Below are 14,521 nucleotides of genomic sequence, written 5' to 3'. Positions count from 1 at the left end.
AGCACTATCGGAGAGACACTTTCACGTCACGCGAGACGTGATCATTTCGGAGAGACACTTTCACATCACGCGAGATGTGATCATCTCAGAGAGACACTTTCACATCACGCGAGACGTGATCATCTCGGAAAGACACTTTCACATCACGCGAGACGTGATCATCTCGGAGAGACACTTTCACATCACGCGAGACGTGATCATCTCGGAGAGACACTTTCACATCACGCGAGACGTGATCATCTCGGAGAGACACTTTCACATCACGCAAGACTAGACATCACAACCTTAGGAAGCAAGACCTGTGAGACGGTGACTTTTTCACACCACACCCTACTTACAAACAATGGGATCGATGCACATTGCGACATGCAGATCACGCAGCACAAAGGACAGCTGCTATAGAGGCTTTTAAATGAACAATGCGCAGCGCGACATGCAGATCACACAGTACAAAGGACAGCTGCTGTACAGGCTTTTAAATGATCGACACGCAGCGCAACATGCAGATCACGCAGCACAAAGGACAGCTGCTGTATAGGCTTTTAATGATTGATGAGCAGTGTGACATGCAGATCACGCAGCACAAAGAACAGCTGCTGTACAGGCTTTTAAATGATCGACGCGTTGCATGAAATGCAGATCACACAGCACAAAGGACAGCTGCTGTACAGGCTTTAAATGATTGACGCGCAGCGCAACATACAGATCACTCAGCAGGGCACAAGAGGCAGCTAGCTTAAAGTACAGCTGCTGTACAGGCTTTTAAATGATCAACGCGAAGCGTGACATGCAGCACAAAGGACAGCTGCTGTACAGGCTTTTAAATGATCCGACATGATTCGCGACATGCAGATCATGCAGCACGGCACAAGAGGCAGCTGGCTTAAAGTGCGCCCCCTGGGGAGGGGGAATAACTCATTCACTACAGCTTTATTACTGGCAAGTATCAAGAAATAAAAAATGACTGAGAATGAAATGAAATGAAAATAATCCCTTTAAACTGTATTTCCGGTTAACCAAACCCGGGGGTTGGTGAGCAAAGCGAGCAGGGCACAGAGCCTCCTAGTGTGTGTCACACACACACATATACATATAGTTCAGATAATGGAAGTATAAATGTAGGAATGCAATAACAGATTACAATGTTACTACAATGCTGTTATTCATTATTATGTTAACATATTAGGAATGAATGTTTTTTCTCCTGTAATACAGTAAATGCAGCCAGAACTCTCAAAAATGCATCCCGGCTTGTATTTGCTTGTCTACTATACTTACATAAGCCATAGACAATTATTTATCTTGCCATAACTGTAACTTCACTAAAAAGAAACAATGCTACAAGTTTTAAAAGTCACACATTTTCTATCCCTTTCACAAGTTAGGATTTCTCATTTATCATGACACTATTTTTTTTAGTTTGACTAAGATCAATACTGTCCTGTGAAAAATAGCATTTCTTTCTTAAAGAGAGAGAGAGAGAGAGAGAGAGAGAGAGAGAGAGAGAGAGAGAGAGGGAGAGGAGAGGTTGGGAGCATGTGCTGATTTTTTTTACAGCATGTTGCCACACCCATCACACGATGAACCACCCAGTTTGGGACCCAAGTGCAGCCGTGCAATGGGTGACAGGACCTCAGTACTACACTGGAAAAGTGTGAGATTTTTTTACAGTGCCACTTTCAAATTTCATCACTATAAAAAATAAACATTTAAAGTTTAGAATTTATCATCAATCCAGAAATGAAACAGTAAAAACAGTATAAATGGAATGATTAGTCACAAAATAATTTCTTTTAAAGAGAGATTAGGCAAGTTTAACATTACTCACAAAGCCATTTCCCATAATACGATAGAGTCCTTTCAGGGATTCCAAGTCTTTGTTGGTGAACTGAAATTGTACCATTCTGGAGTTGCGAAAGAGAGGTCCAAGTGTTGTCTGAATACAAACACATTTTGTTTAATAATCTGACATTCATTAGTGAAAACCACACCAATATATGTACCAATAAAATGCTGACTCATCTCTAAAACAATATAGTCAGTCACTGTTGATTTATGATTAAATCCCAGTGCTTTATCTATTATTTAATATTGTCCTTACTGGACAATTCAATTCAATTTCCTGAAGACAAGCCCAAAGCTCTTACATGGATTTACATTTACAAAACAGAAAAAAGTATATAACCATTCAGCATTTACAAACTGTAGACAACAATATTTAAAAGTATATATAAATACAATGTAATATATATTTATGCAACAGTTTCCCACAGCCTGCATCACACACTAAAATGACCTGGTCACCAAACTCACCAAAAGCTGCTGTGGAATTAGCTGCATAATAAGTTTTTGTGGCCACTGGTCAGCTTTGCTACAAGAAAAACAGAATATGACGTTGTCAGAACATAGCAGAAAAAAATGTCAATCGGAAAATAATATTGTATTGGAAAAAACATATTATAGCAAAACAAAACTAAAATCTGGAGAACTCTGGAACTCAGAACTCTAAGACTGAAAAAATCAATAAGAGTTATTTTTGTTTCATAGACAACTTCTTTTATGGAAAGTTTTAATGATATTATATATATTTCAAACATTTATGGCCCTCACTTATGGCCTTTGTGTCTAATACTGGGACAAGCTCCAGTTACTAGCAAACCTGACTAGTAAAAAAAACAACAAGAATAAAAAATAAATGGCTGAAGATGTATTTATAATGTTGCCGGACAGAAGGTTCTTCATGCATTAAAATGTAACAGAGTGATTTACAGAAACAAAAAAAAAATTAAAGAAACTCACAGATTCTCCCCTTGGTTAACATAGACCTGACAAGGTAGTGAACGTGTCAACTTATTGTTGGTATCGACAGGGGCTGGTTTTGGCTTCTGTAAACAAAAGCAGTGCAGATCAGTTACAGTAAAACATAATGAACAGACTATAATAGGAAAATTAACATATACAAAATATTATATATGTTTATCTAGTCAGTGTCTATGATAGTCTTGGTTATAAGCTTCTACTTGCCCAATTAACTAATGCTAGATTTTAATTAGGTTACATGAGTGTGCACAAACCCCAGCATCAAAACACAGGAACTTCAAGTATTCTCAGTTGAAATGTATCTTAATAGCTGCAAAATATCACAATGAACAATAAGAAACCTAGACTAATATTATCTTTTACATAAGCATAACATTACTTATGACAATTTTTAAATCTTGGCTTTGCTCACCTCTTGCCACTCAAGAACACCACTCCAAGCTAGAACCTTGTTTGCCCCAGCCTGCTGAGCTCCTGCCAGAGTTGGCTGTCCCATGGGGTTTGTAGTAGAAGTGGAAACAGATACATTTGGCTGTAAAAGAATCAAAATATCAACACCTATTTGTTCCTGAAAACCAATTAAAGATATATAAATAGAAAGCCTATGACAGTTATATACCAAGCTTGGCTGGCCTTGAGGGGCTTGTTGCTGATTTGGAACAGATGGGAGTTGTGGTGGTGGTGGTGCCTGTTGCTGACTTGGAGGTGGTCCCGGAGGTGGAGCTTGCTGTTGTGCCGGCTGTGGTTGTGTCGTCTGCCCTGTGACAGTAGCCAAGCTGGGTTGTGGAGCTGGTATGACAGTAGACTGAGTTGGAGCCAATTTGTTGAATGTTGTGCCTGAGGAAGCCATACTAGTGACTAAAACACAGGAAAATAAGAAACAATAAAGAATACCACATAATCAGTGATAGAAATAGAAATGAAACCTACATATCTGTAAAATACGTAAAAATAAATATTTACTTGAATATTGAGGTACTGGAACATGACAGGTATGTTATTTATTGATTAAACATAGTGAATGATTAAACATAGTGATGGAAGGAAATACAGCTTTTGCGAAGGTGAAGAGATCTCCTTAAACCACAGTTTAGTGTTCAGTTGTTCCATAAAAGGAATGAAGTACAACAAGAAATTTCAAACTCAAGCAGAACAAAAAATATGAAGCATCACATGAATGCAAGATACATAATACAAAAATGTAAAGAAAAATAGATAAGTCAAAATGTAAAAAAACATTAAATCAGTCATGAACAGATGATTAACAGAACTAACATAGTGGTAATTTCCAAGACAATATCAAATACAATAACACTTAGAAACTGCAGAAATAAAATATTTGCCAGAGAAAAATAAAATACTATGCCAGAAAAAAAAAAAAAAAACTGAAATCAGAAGAACAATGAAGAAAACAACCTTTAATCCATTTTCTGAATCTACCAATTCTATTTTAAGAGTGAGGGAGCTCCTGAGCCATTTCAAGACATAATGAGTGAAAGGCAGGAACCAACAATTCATTGAACGCTAGTTCATCATACATCACATTTATATTAACTCAAACATAATCACTGTAGACATGTACGTTGACTCATCAAATAGGGAGGGGTGGGCTGGGAAGGATAGAATAGCTACAATATAAATAATAAACAATAACAACAATATTCATAGTGTAAGAGCCATTTTCCTTGTTCTATAAGATTCATGAATATTTCTTAGATGACAATGCATAAATAATGGGAGGTTCTTATAACCCCCCTAAATAGAATCGTACTGGTATATTCTTACCATTTCTAACAGCTTGGAGTAAACATTATTCTTCAGTTAGTTAGTGAGAGACTTGCCTTGTATAAGGTGTAATAGGCATATGGTTTTTAACCGTGATCGCACGTGACCATGCCTGGGCACTTGCCTTTGTGCCAACTGGCTTACGAGCCTTTTGAATGTGAGAAATAACAAGTAAAGAAAACTTAAGTACCACACCGTATGCTAAGGCGTACAGAAGAAGAAATTAAGAACTTTTAAGTATAGAAATTACTAAAGCCTTTCAAGAAAAGCTAAGTTTAAAGAAGATACATTTTTCCTTTTTTTTTGCCTTTTATTCTACATGTTTAACTATTTTTTCTTTTATTCTTGTGTGGATTATTTGCTTTTACCTTTCACTAAATACCTTTAAAACGAACTCTTGGACTCTGAGAATTCTTTTGACACGCGTCTTACCCGTGCCTGATGACACCTTATATATTTCAGCAGCTACAGATAGCATTATTAGGCCATAGGTGGCACAAACGAGGCAAAAAAATTAAAACGATAAACAAGGTTATACAAGGACTGCACCTCTAGGCTTATAATACACTTTAAAGGCTGATTTAATTTAAAGTATAAGCAACTCTCAAATTGGCTTTGCATTAAAACAATGCAAACATTATCCTCTGTTGTTCATCACCATCTGTGAATGTAACGAATGGATTAAACTATACATATTCGCTCCTGGCACCCTAAAAAAGTTCTGCATAGTTGTTCTCTTGCTGGAAAATTTTGATGACATTTATTGACTGGAGGTTGATATTGCATGCATAATTTGATGAGAGCACAGTAAAAAGGAATGACTAGCATATATTAAAAGATAATATTATATTTTGATTTCATTTAATTTTGTGATTACATGAGGTTAGGCAAATACAGCAGAACCAAAATTTAATAGTCCCTCCCATGTTTAACATGTTCCTAAATGTAACACTTTTGAATGGAGAGTGGTGATTTTTCAGAATTAACATTTGTTTAGAAAAAAAAAAGATTTTTCAGTTGAGTATAAAGTTATTGTATTTAATGTATTACAAAAAGCACACACATATTTTTATGTATTTATTTTATTTTATTGAAATCACACAATATTCCATACAAATAAATCCATTTTTACAAAAATAAGATTGAAAACAAATCAACCCCCACCCCTGTCAAATATTTTTAAATAAGTACCCTGTACCTTTATTGTACACAATAAATAAAAACAATATGTTTCAAATGCTAGGAAACTGCTAAATGGAGTTTCTTCTATATTGTGTGTATACAGAATACACACTTGGCCACAAAAAAGCATATTTCACTTTGGTGTTATTCAACAGAACTAATATTCGCAATTACAATAATAATAATAATAATAATAATAATAGTCAATTCTGAATTCTGTGGAAATTGTGCATACTTAGAGCTACGCCTGTAGCAGTTATGTTTATATTGCTGTGATTGAATTGCATGTGAAATTCAAAAAAAAGAAAGTCTGACAGTACTGGCTAATTGCTATGTGTTTTCTTTAATACATTCACCCATCTGTTATGTCCACAGCTTTGCCATACAGATTCGGGAGTGATGACTTCCCTCAATGAATTTTTGCCATCTTGACCTTACAAATTTGAAAACACCTTGCATTGTAAAAAAAATTTGAAGTCAGCAGTCGGCATGCAACTAGTATTCATGATTGTCCATTAGGTCGCATCTATCTGATTAATTCATTTTGAAGATTCAGGACAGATATCAGTACACAGTTATATTTGAATTGCTTTCAAAATTAATTTGAACCTTAAAACAAAAATATGATATGAGCCAAAAATTGGAACCAAGTCACTTTTAACTGCAATTCGAATGACTTATATGCACCCAGTAAGGACTTTTTAACATATTTTTTCATTGTTCTGTGATTTTCAAAAGTGCTAACTGATGTAAAAAAAAAACACACAAAGAAAATTGATCTTTATCAATTATTTTTCAACATTAAAATAAATACCAATTACATGAAATAGAAAAATAACTAATAACACATAAGAATACCAATAAACAAACACAAATAGAAATTTTCAAGTAAAAAAATAGCTTATCTGAACTAATAAAGATTCATATTTAAAAACTGAGTAACAGAGCAGAGTATATTCTACTTTCTTGTTACAGAGACACAATAAGTACATCCAATATTTTAATGGCTGTCACAGGAGCAATGTCATCTTGAAGCAATGAAATATAGTTGGAGCAGGATCCTGTTTTTAAAAAAATGTGCTTTTCAATGCAAATCTGAGGCTACTCATTGTTACAACCTATGTAAAATCGCATTTCACGACAAAGTTTTGTTTGTGTTACTTTCTGAACATGAAGCTATGATGTAATTTAAAAGCCTGCAACAATGTATGTGTGTGTATATATTATATATAGTTTATTTACAGTTTGTCCACACAACATACAGTGTCCCTACACCAAACACCCTCTTTATGGGCCCTCCAATGGTCCTTCAGCACCTCCACTCCTCTCCACTGAGCTCTGTCCGCTTCCTCCCGACTCCAGCTGTCAACTAGAGGGAGGCAGCTCCTTTTACATTCACCCGGATGTGCTCCAGGTGCTTCCTGCGGAAGTGCCGCATGAGCACCAGGAAGCACTCCGGGCATCCCTGGAAGGTCCTCTACCAGTACTCCCAGGTGTGGCAAAAGTGCCGACATCCCGGGCTCTATGAAACTCGGGGCGCCCCCTGGCGGTGGCCACAGGCCCCAGTGGGTTTGAGCCTCCATGCTCTGTTCCCGTGGTCCCCACACTAACCAGGGTGGTTGCCCCCTTGTGGCCCAGGGGATGTATAGTCCACCTACCGGTCCTTCCAGGCGCCCCGGCTGGGTCTGATCCCCAGCCGCCTGCCACAATACAGTAGACCCCTGCGAAGTCACAGTTCAGAGTTCACGGCCTCAGTGATTTGCGGATTTTTCCTTAGAACCTATTTAATAATTATTGGCGGAAACCGCAAATATCCTCCGCAATTTTTATGGCTTTTTTCGTGGCAATACTGTACTGTAGAGAGAACAGGAAGCAACTGCAGAGGAAATGCGGCTTGGGATGGTGAAAGTAGCCAATAGAATTTGAAACTGTGACTCCCAGCAGTCCCTGCAGTGGCACTGATTGTCTTCTGCTGAGGGTGCTGGGGCTACTGGGGTCAAAGGATGTCAGCGTGGCTTTTACAAAGGGGGTCGGTGACCACAAGCAAAAAAAAAAAAAAAAAAAGTTTTTGTAATTTGTGTTTCAAGTTCCTGTCTCTTTGCCTGCCTTCTGTTGGGTTACCTGTACTTCTTTGTTTTTGTCCTGGATCGTTTCATGTTTGGCGTCAGTCTGTGTATATGAGGATTGTAAGTGGATTCATGGCCATCCTGCAAAGAAAGGAACTAGTGGTAGGACTATCTTTACATTCCCATTCAACGTGCAGATCTCTGGACTATCTATTTTCATCATTACATTTCATCCGCTGCCATTTTGCATGAACGTTTTTCATGATTTACTGTGTGTGTTTTGTTGGTGCTTTGTTGTATTTAATGTGTAATCGCAGTAAAGGGAACAGGGGTGGTATCGTTGTTTTCATTTATTTTCATTACATTCTTTATTTGCTGTTTGATTACCAGATTGCTTTGTTTTGGTCTCTGTTTGTGAGTGCGTGCACGTGGGTCAGGTCAAGGCTGGGTGCGTCCCTGGACTATCCAGTATAAAAATAAATAAATCGCCGTCTTCTCGGCTTATTTGTGGCTGCTCTGTCACGTGATATGCTTCTCGCACGACACTACATTTACTTAAAAACCTGAACAGCACTTTTGGCTGATTGCTTTGTTTCTCTCTCTCCTCCCCAAGACATCCTCTGCTCCTGTTGGGGGTTGTGCTCCCCTATGATGTTTGTCTATTCTTTAACCGATAACTAACTGCATACTGAGCTCATTTTACTTCTGAAAGAGACATGTTTGTCTGTTTGTTTGTTTGAAGTGTTTGAATAAAGTTCCTGTCTCTACAATCTCGTGTTTCTGTGCAATTCTGTGACCCAAGCGTGACACACTTCATACTCACTGTCTCTGGGATTGAGACAGCGTCAGCGTTTACCTCTGTGCGTTTGCGTGCTGCCAGTTCAAGCGCAGTTGGCTTGGTGATTTCATCCATGGCGTCAGTTGCACTTTGTACATATTGTTCCATTAGTTCTTAAAATAGTTTTTACAGTTCATTAGCAGTGTGTAAAATGATCCGTGTTGCAGTAATTGTGATGCTCTTTGCATGGAAAAAAAAAGTGTTATATTAAAATTTCACTTTTTCTTTGTGAATTTTGACATTTACTTAAAAAGTGCAACAAAAAAATATTTGGTGTCCAGGGATGATTTAACCCCCAAGTATGTGGCAGTTTAAGGGTTAAAGCCCCAAGATGCCGTCGAAATGCCTTGCGCCTTCTGGCAATGGAAATGCGCTTGCATGAACTACAGTACATATAGCGGTAACATCGGTATTTTACATTCTAGCACGGCGGGAGACATAGCAGTACAGCATACAGGTTTACCTTTACATTCTTTTTTAGGTAATGTATTAAGCCGAGTTTGAAATTAAATTAAAATGTTTTGGGGGCATATTTAGGGTTTAAACTATATAAATAGGCATTGTTTTTAACCACATCCAAAATTCGTGGTATTTCGCAATTCGCGAGTGCTCTAGAAACGTAACCCCCACAAATTTTGGGGGTGTACTGTGTGTGTGTGTGTATATTATATATATATATACATATATATATATATATATATATATATATATATATATATATATATATATATATATATATATATATATTATATATATATATATATATACACACACACACACATACAGGTGCTGGTCATAAAATTAGAATATCATGACAAAGTTGATTTATTTCAGCAATTCCATTCAAAAAGTGAAACTTGTATATTAGATTCATTCATTACACACAGACTGATGTATTTCAATTGTTTATTTCTTTTAATGTTGATGATTACAACTGACAACTAATGAAAGTCCCAAATTCAGTATCTCAGAAAATTAGAATATCAATTAAGACCAATGCAAAAAAAGGATTTTTAGAAATGTTGGCCAACTGAAAGGTATGAACAAGAAAAGTATGAGCATGTACAGCACTCAGTATTTAGTTGGGGCTCCTTTGGCCTGAATTATTGCAGCAATGCAGCATGGCATAGAGTCGATCAGTCTGTGGCACTGCTCAGGTGTTATGAGAGCCCATGTTGCTCTGATAGTGGCCTTCAGCTCTTCTGAATTGTTGGGTCTGGCGTACTGCATCTTCCTCTTCACAATACCCGTTAAGGTCAGGCGAGTTTGCTGGCCAATCAAGAACAAGGATACCATGGTCCTTAAACCAGGTACTGGTAGCCCTGGCACTGTGTGCAGGTGCCAGGTCCTGTTGGAAAATGAAATCTGCATCTCCACTAAAGTTCGTCAGCAGCAGGAAGCATGAAGTGCTCTAAAACTTCCTGGTAGACAGCTGCGTTGACCTTGGACCTCAGAAAACACAATGGACCAACACCAGCAGATGACATGGCACCCCAAACCATCACTGACTGTGGAAACTTTACACTGGACCTCACGCAACGTGGATTCTGTGCCGGTCCTCTCTTCCTCCAGACTCTGGGACATTGATTTCCAAAGGAAATGCAAATTTACTTTCATCAGAGAACATAACTTTGTACCACTCAGTAGCAGTCCAGTCCTTTTTGTCTTTAGCCCAGGCGAGACGCTTCTGACGCTGTCTCTTGTTCAAGAGTGGCTTGACACAAGGAATGCGACAGCTGAAACCCATGCCTTGCATACGTCTGTGCGTGGTGGTTCTTGAAGCACTGACTCCAGCTGCAGTCCACTCTTTGTGAATGTCCACCACATTTTTGAATAGGTTTTGTTTCACAATCCTCTCCAGGGTGCGGTTATCCCTATTGCTTGTACACTTTTTTCTACCACATCTTGTCCTTCCCTTCGCCTCTCTATTAATGTGCTTGGACACAGAGCTCTGTGAACAGCCAACCTCTATAGCAATGACCTTTTGTGTCTTGCCCTCCTTGTGCAAGGTGTCAATGGTCGTCTTTTGGACAACTGTCAAATCAGCAGTCTTCCCCATGATTGTGTAGCCTACAGAACTAGACTGAGAGACCATTTAAAGGCTTTTGCCGGTGTTTTGAGTTAATTAGCTGATTACAGTGTGGCACCAGGTGTCTTCAATATTGAACCTTTTCACAATATTTTAATTTTCCGAGATACTGAATTTGGGACTTTCATTAGCTGTCAGTTATAATCATCAACATTAAAAGAAATAAACATTTGAAATACATCAGTTTGTGTGTAATGAATGAATCTAATATACAAGTTTCACTTTTTTGAATGGAATTACTGAAATAAATCAACTTTGTCATGATATTCTAATTTTATGACCACCACCTGTATATATATATATATATATATATATATATATATATATATATATATATATATATATATATATATTACACACACACACATACATATACATACACATATATACATACATATTGTGACAGGCGGCCGGGTCCCATGCCCGGCCGGGACACCCCTTCTGTATATGTTCCAGGGGAGCAGTTATGGACATCTCACTACCTCCCCCGGGACGCTTCGTGGCAGCCTCCCTGGCTGACGATGGTGCCTCAGTTTCCATCAGGGTTTCCTGGGAGATGGAGTTCTCCACAACCCTGTGGGGAGCCTGGGGTGGCCAGGAACCCACCTGGACAACTCTGCAGCCCCACCCGGAAGTGTAATTAGCCACAGGTGATCAAGCACCTGGAGCACTTCTGGATGGGCTATAAAAAGGGCCAGCATCCACCACTCATGAGCCAGAATCGGGAGGAAGAGGACAACGTTGCCTGGGAGGAGTGGTGGTGCCAAGGTGGGAGAAGAGAAAGGATTGTTGTTGTGTGGAAAGAGTGCTTTTGGAACTGTGTATTGCCTGTGGGTCACCGGGAAGACGTGCGCCCACGGGTGAAGAAGAAAATAAAAAGTCCTTGTTTTATACGTGCCTCTGTGTCCTTCTGTGCCGGGCCGGGCGCCTGTATAGCGCCTTTTCTACAATATATATATATATATTCATAACATTGTTAGTTCTGAATCACAACCTGATTATTTAGGTGGTTACTGATGATGAGTCCAGTAGCATCAGCAGATACATACGCACACAATAATAATAATAAAAAAAAAAAAGATTATAAATTCATTCACATGGAAACATACAGTCATATGAAAAAGTCTGGGAACCCCTCTTAATTCTTTGGATTTTTCTTTATCACTGGCTGAGCTTTCAAAGTAGCAACTTCCTTTTAATATATGACATGCCTTATGGAAACAGTAGTATTTTAGCAGTTACATTAGGTTTATTGGATTAATAGAAAATATGCAATATGCATCATAACAAAATTAGACCGGTGCATAAATTTGGGCACCCCAACAGAGATATTATATCAATACTTAGTTGAGCCTCCTTTTGCAAATATAACAGTCTCTAGATGCCTCCTATAGCCTTTGATGAGTGTCTGGATTCTGGATGGAGGTATTTTTGACCATTCTTCCATACAAAATCTCTCCAGTTCAGTTAAATCTGATGGCTGCCGAGCATGGACAGCCTGCTTCAAATCATCTCATAGATTTTCGATGATATTCAAGTCAGGGGACTGTGACGGCCATTCCAGAACATTGTACTTCTCCCTCTGCATGAATGCCTTTGTAGATTTCGAACTGTGTTTTGGGTCATTGTCTTGTTGGAGTATCCAATCCCTGCATAATTTCAACTTTGTGACTGATGCTTGAACATCATCCTGAATATTTGTTGATATTGGGTTGAACTCATCTGACCCTCAACTTTAACAAGGGCCCCAGTCCCTGAACTAGCCACACAGTCCCACAGCAGGATGGAACCTCCACCAAATTTGACAGTAGGTAGCTGGTGTTTTTCTTGGAATGCGGTGTTCTTCTTCCGCCATGCAAAGTGCTTTTTGTTATGACCAAATAACTCAATTTTTGTCTCATCAGTCCAAAGCACTTTGTTCCAAAATGAATCTGGCTTATCTAAATGAGCATTTGCATACAACAAGCAACTCTGCTTGTGGCATGAGTGCAGAAAGGGCATCTTTCTCATCACCTTGCCATACAGATGTTCTTTGTGCAAATTGTGCTGAATTGTAGAACGATGTACAGATACACCATCTGCAGCAAGATGTTCTTGTAGGTCTTTGGAGGTGATCTGTGGGTTGTCTGTAACCATTCTCACAATCCTGTGCATATGCCGCTCCTGTATTTTTCTTGGCCTGCCAGATTTGGACTTAACAGCAACTGTGCCTGTGGCCTTCCATTTCCTGATTACATTCCTTACAGTTGAAACTGACAGTTTAAACCTCTGAAATAGCTCTTTGTAGCCTTCTCCTAAACCATGATATTGAACAATCTTTGTTTTCAGATTTTTTGAGAGTTGCTTTGAGGATCCCATGCTGTCACTCTTCAGAGCAGCGTCAAAGGGAAGCACAACTTGCAATTCACCACCTTAAATACCTTTTCTCATGATTGGACACATCTGTCTATGAAGTTCAAGGTTTAACGAGGGAAGAGCCCACTTTAGTTCCTCCTTTAACTGATGATTCTGCTTACATGTATTACATATTTAAATACTAAACAACATTTGTTTGTTTTACTTAGCACAAACTTTGACAATGTGTTGCTCCAGAAAAAATATTCAATATTTCAATGACTTGCAGATGTTTTGGCATATCACTTCTTAAGTTAGCCTATTTGTATTTTTGAAAGGTTAATCTGTATCATTGTTAATAAAAAGGCTAGCCTTTTAGTTGGTTGTGTCCGTTATGGGAGATGAATGTCTGAAGCAGAGCTCCGTTGCAGAGGCTTTATTTTTCTCTTATTTCTTACGATCCCAACATATCGTGCATTTACCCAACCCGAGTAGATTCTACTACAGTATACAAACATGAGTAACAAGAAAGGGGGTCAGAAAGGAATGGAAAAGAAACCTAAAGCTACACCCAAGTTTAGACAGGCATCAAAGCCCAAGTGCAAGGTACCCGTAGCCTTTCAGAGACTGACCTGGAACAGGCAGGTGAAAGCACAGACTTCCCAGGACCCCGCTCCACTGCATCGTCTCCAGTCGAGAGCGAAAATTGTAGCGAAGGTGCAAGTGATGCAGGTCACGATAGCTCGCCGATTCCAGAAGATCACTTGAAACTAGAAATGGCCTTGCAGTCTGCGCTTTCATGTACTCCTCGGGAGCCGGAGGCATCGGCTGTAACTGAGGTTGCGGAGCACGAAAGCTGAAACGATTTGTCCGAATTGAAGGAAATGATCGCAACATTGGCCACGGCCATAAGTGAGCTCAAGAAAGACATTCAGAAAAATATAAAGAAAGAACTAAATGGCTTGCTCAAGACAAACGAGAAGCTGTGGCTGGAGATGCAAGAGCTGCGGCAGGATAATTAAGACTTGGAAAAAAACATATATAATCGTTTTGATGCAACCTTTAAAAGTATGCTGGAAAAAATTGAGGAACACATTCAGGAAAATGCGTCTAAACTGGGACAACTTGCCGATCAGCTGGAAGACGTTAAGCAGACATTCACGTCTCGAATTGAAACAATGGAACATTTTGCATCTATCGCCGATGGAAAAGCTACAGCTGCGAATTCCGAGTGCAAAAAACTCAGACAAACTTGCGGCTCTGGAAGATGGATGCAGAAGGAATAATATTAGTATCGAAGGTCTACCTGAGAATCATGAAAGTCCAAACCCAGTGAAACTCATAGTTGAACTATTCTCAAAAATAATTGTAGAGGATTTTAAATCAGATACAGCTTATCGCATACGT

At 38.8% G+C, this 14,521-nt stretch overlaps 1 protein-coding gene across 2 annotated transcripts in view; it reads right to left on the bottom strand.

Moving 5' to 3' along the window:
• Nucleotides 1-14,521, bottom strand: part of med25 (mediator complex subunit 25) — a 287,263-nt gene that overhangs the window by 148,002 nt on the left and 124,740 nt on the right. For both annotated transcript variants that reach the window (XM_028813612.2, XM_028813613.2), the window contains exons 11-15: nucleotides 3,440-3,678; nucleotides 3,233-3,352; nucleotides 2,800-2,885; nucleotides 2,314-2,371; nucleotides 1,829-1,936 (exon numbers count right to left, since the gene is read on the bottom strand). In XM_028813612.2, coding sequence (XP_028669445.1) covers nucleotides 1,829-1,936; nucleotides 2,314-2,371; nucleotides 2,800-2,885; nucleotides 3,233-3,352; nucleotides 3,440-3,678 — 611 coding nt within the window. The remainder of the gene's footprint in view (nucleotides 1-1,828; nucleotides 1,937-2,313; nucleotides 2,372-2,799; nucleotides 2,886-3,232; nucleotides 3,353-3,439; nucleotides 3,679-14,521) is intronic.

This window comes from Erpetoichthys calabaricus, chromosome 11, assembly GCF_900747795.2.
Source record: "Erpetoichthys calabaricus chromosome 11, fErpCal1.3, whole genome shotgun sequence".
Lineage (NCBI taxonomy): Eukaryota > Metazoa > Chordata > Cladistia > Polypteriformes > Polypteridae > Erpetoichthys > Erpetoichthys calabaricus.
Note: the sequence above shows the minus strand (reverse complement) of the source record. Positions and strands in the feature narration are given on the sequence as shown.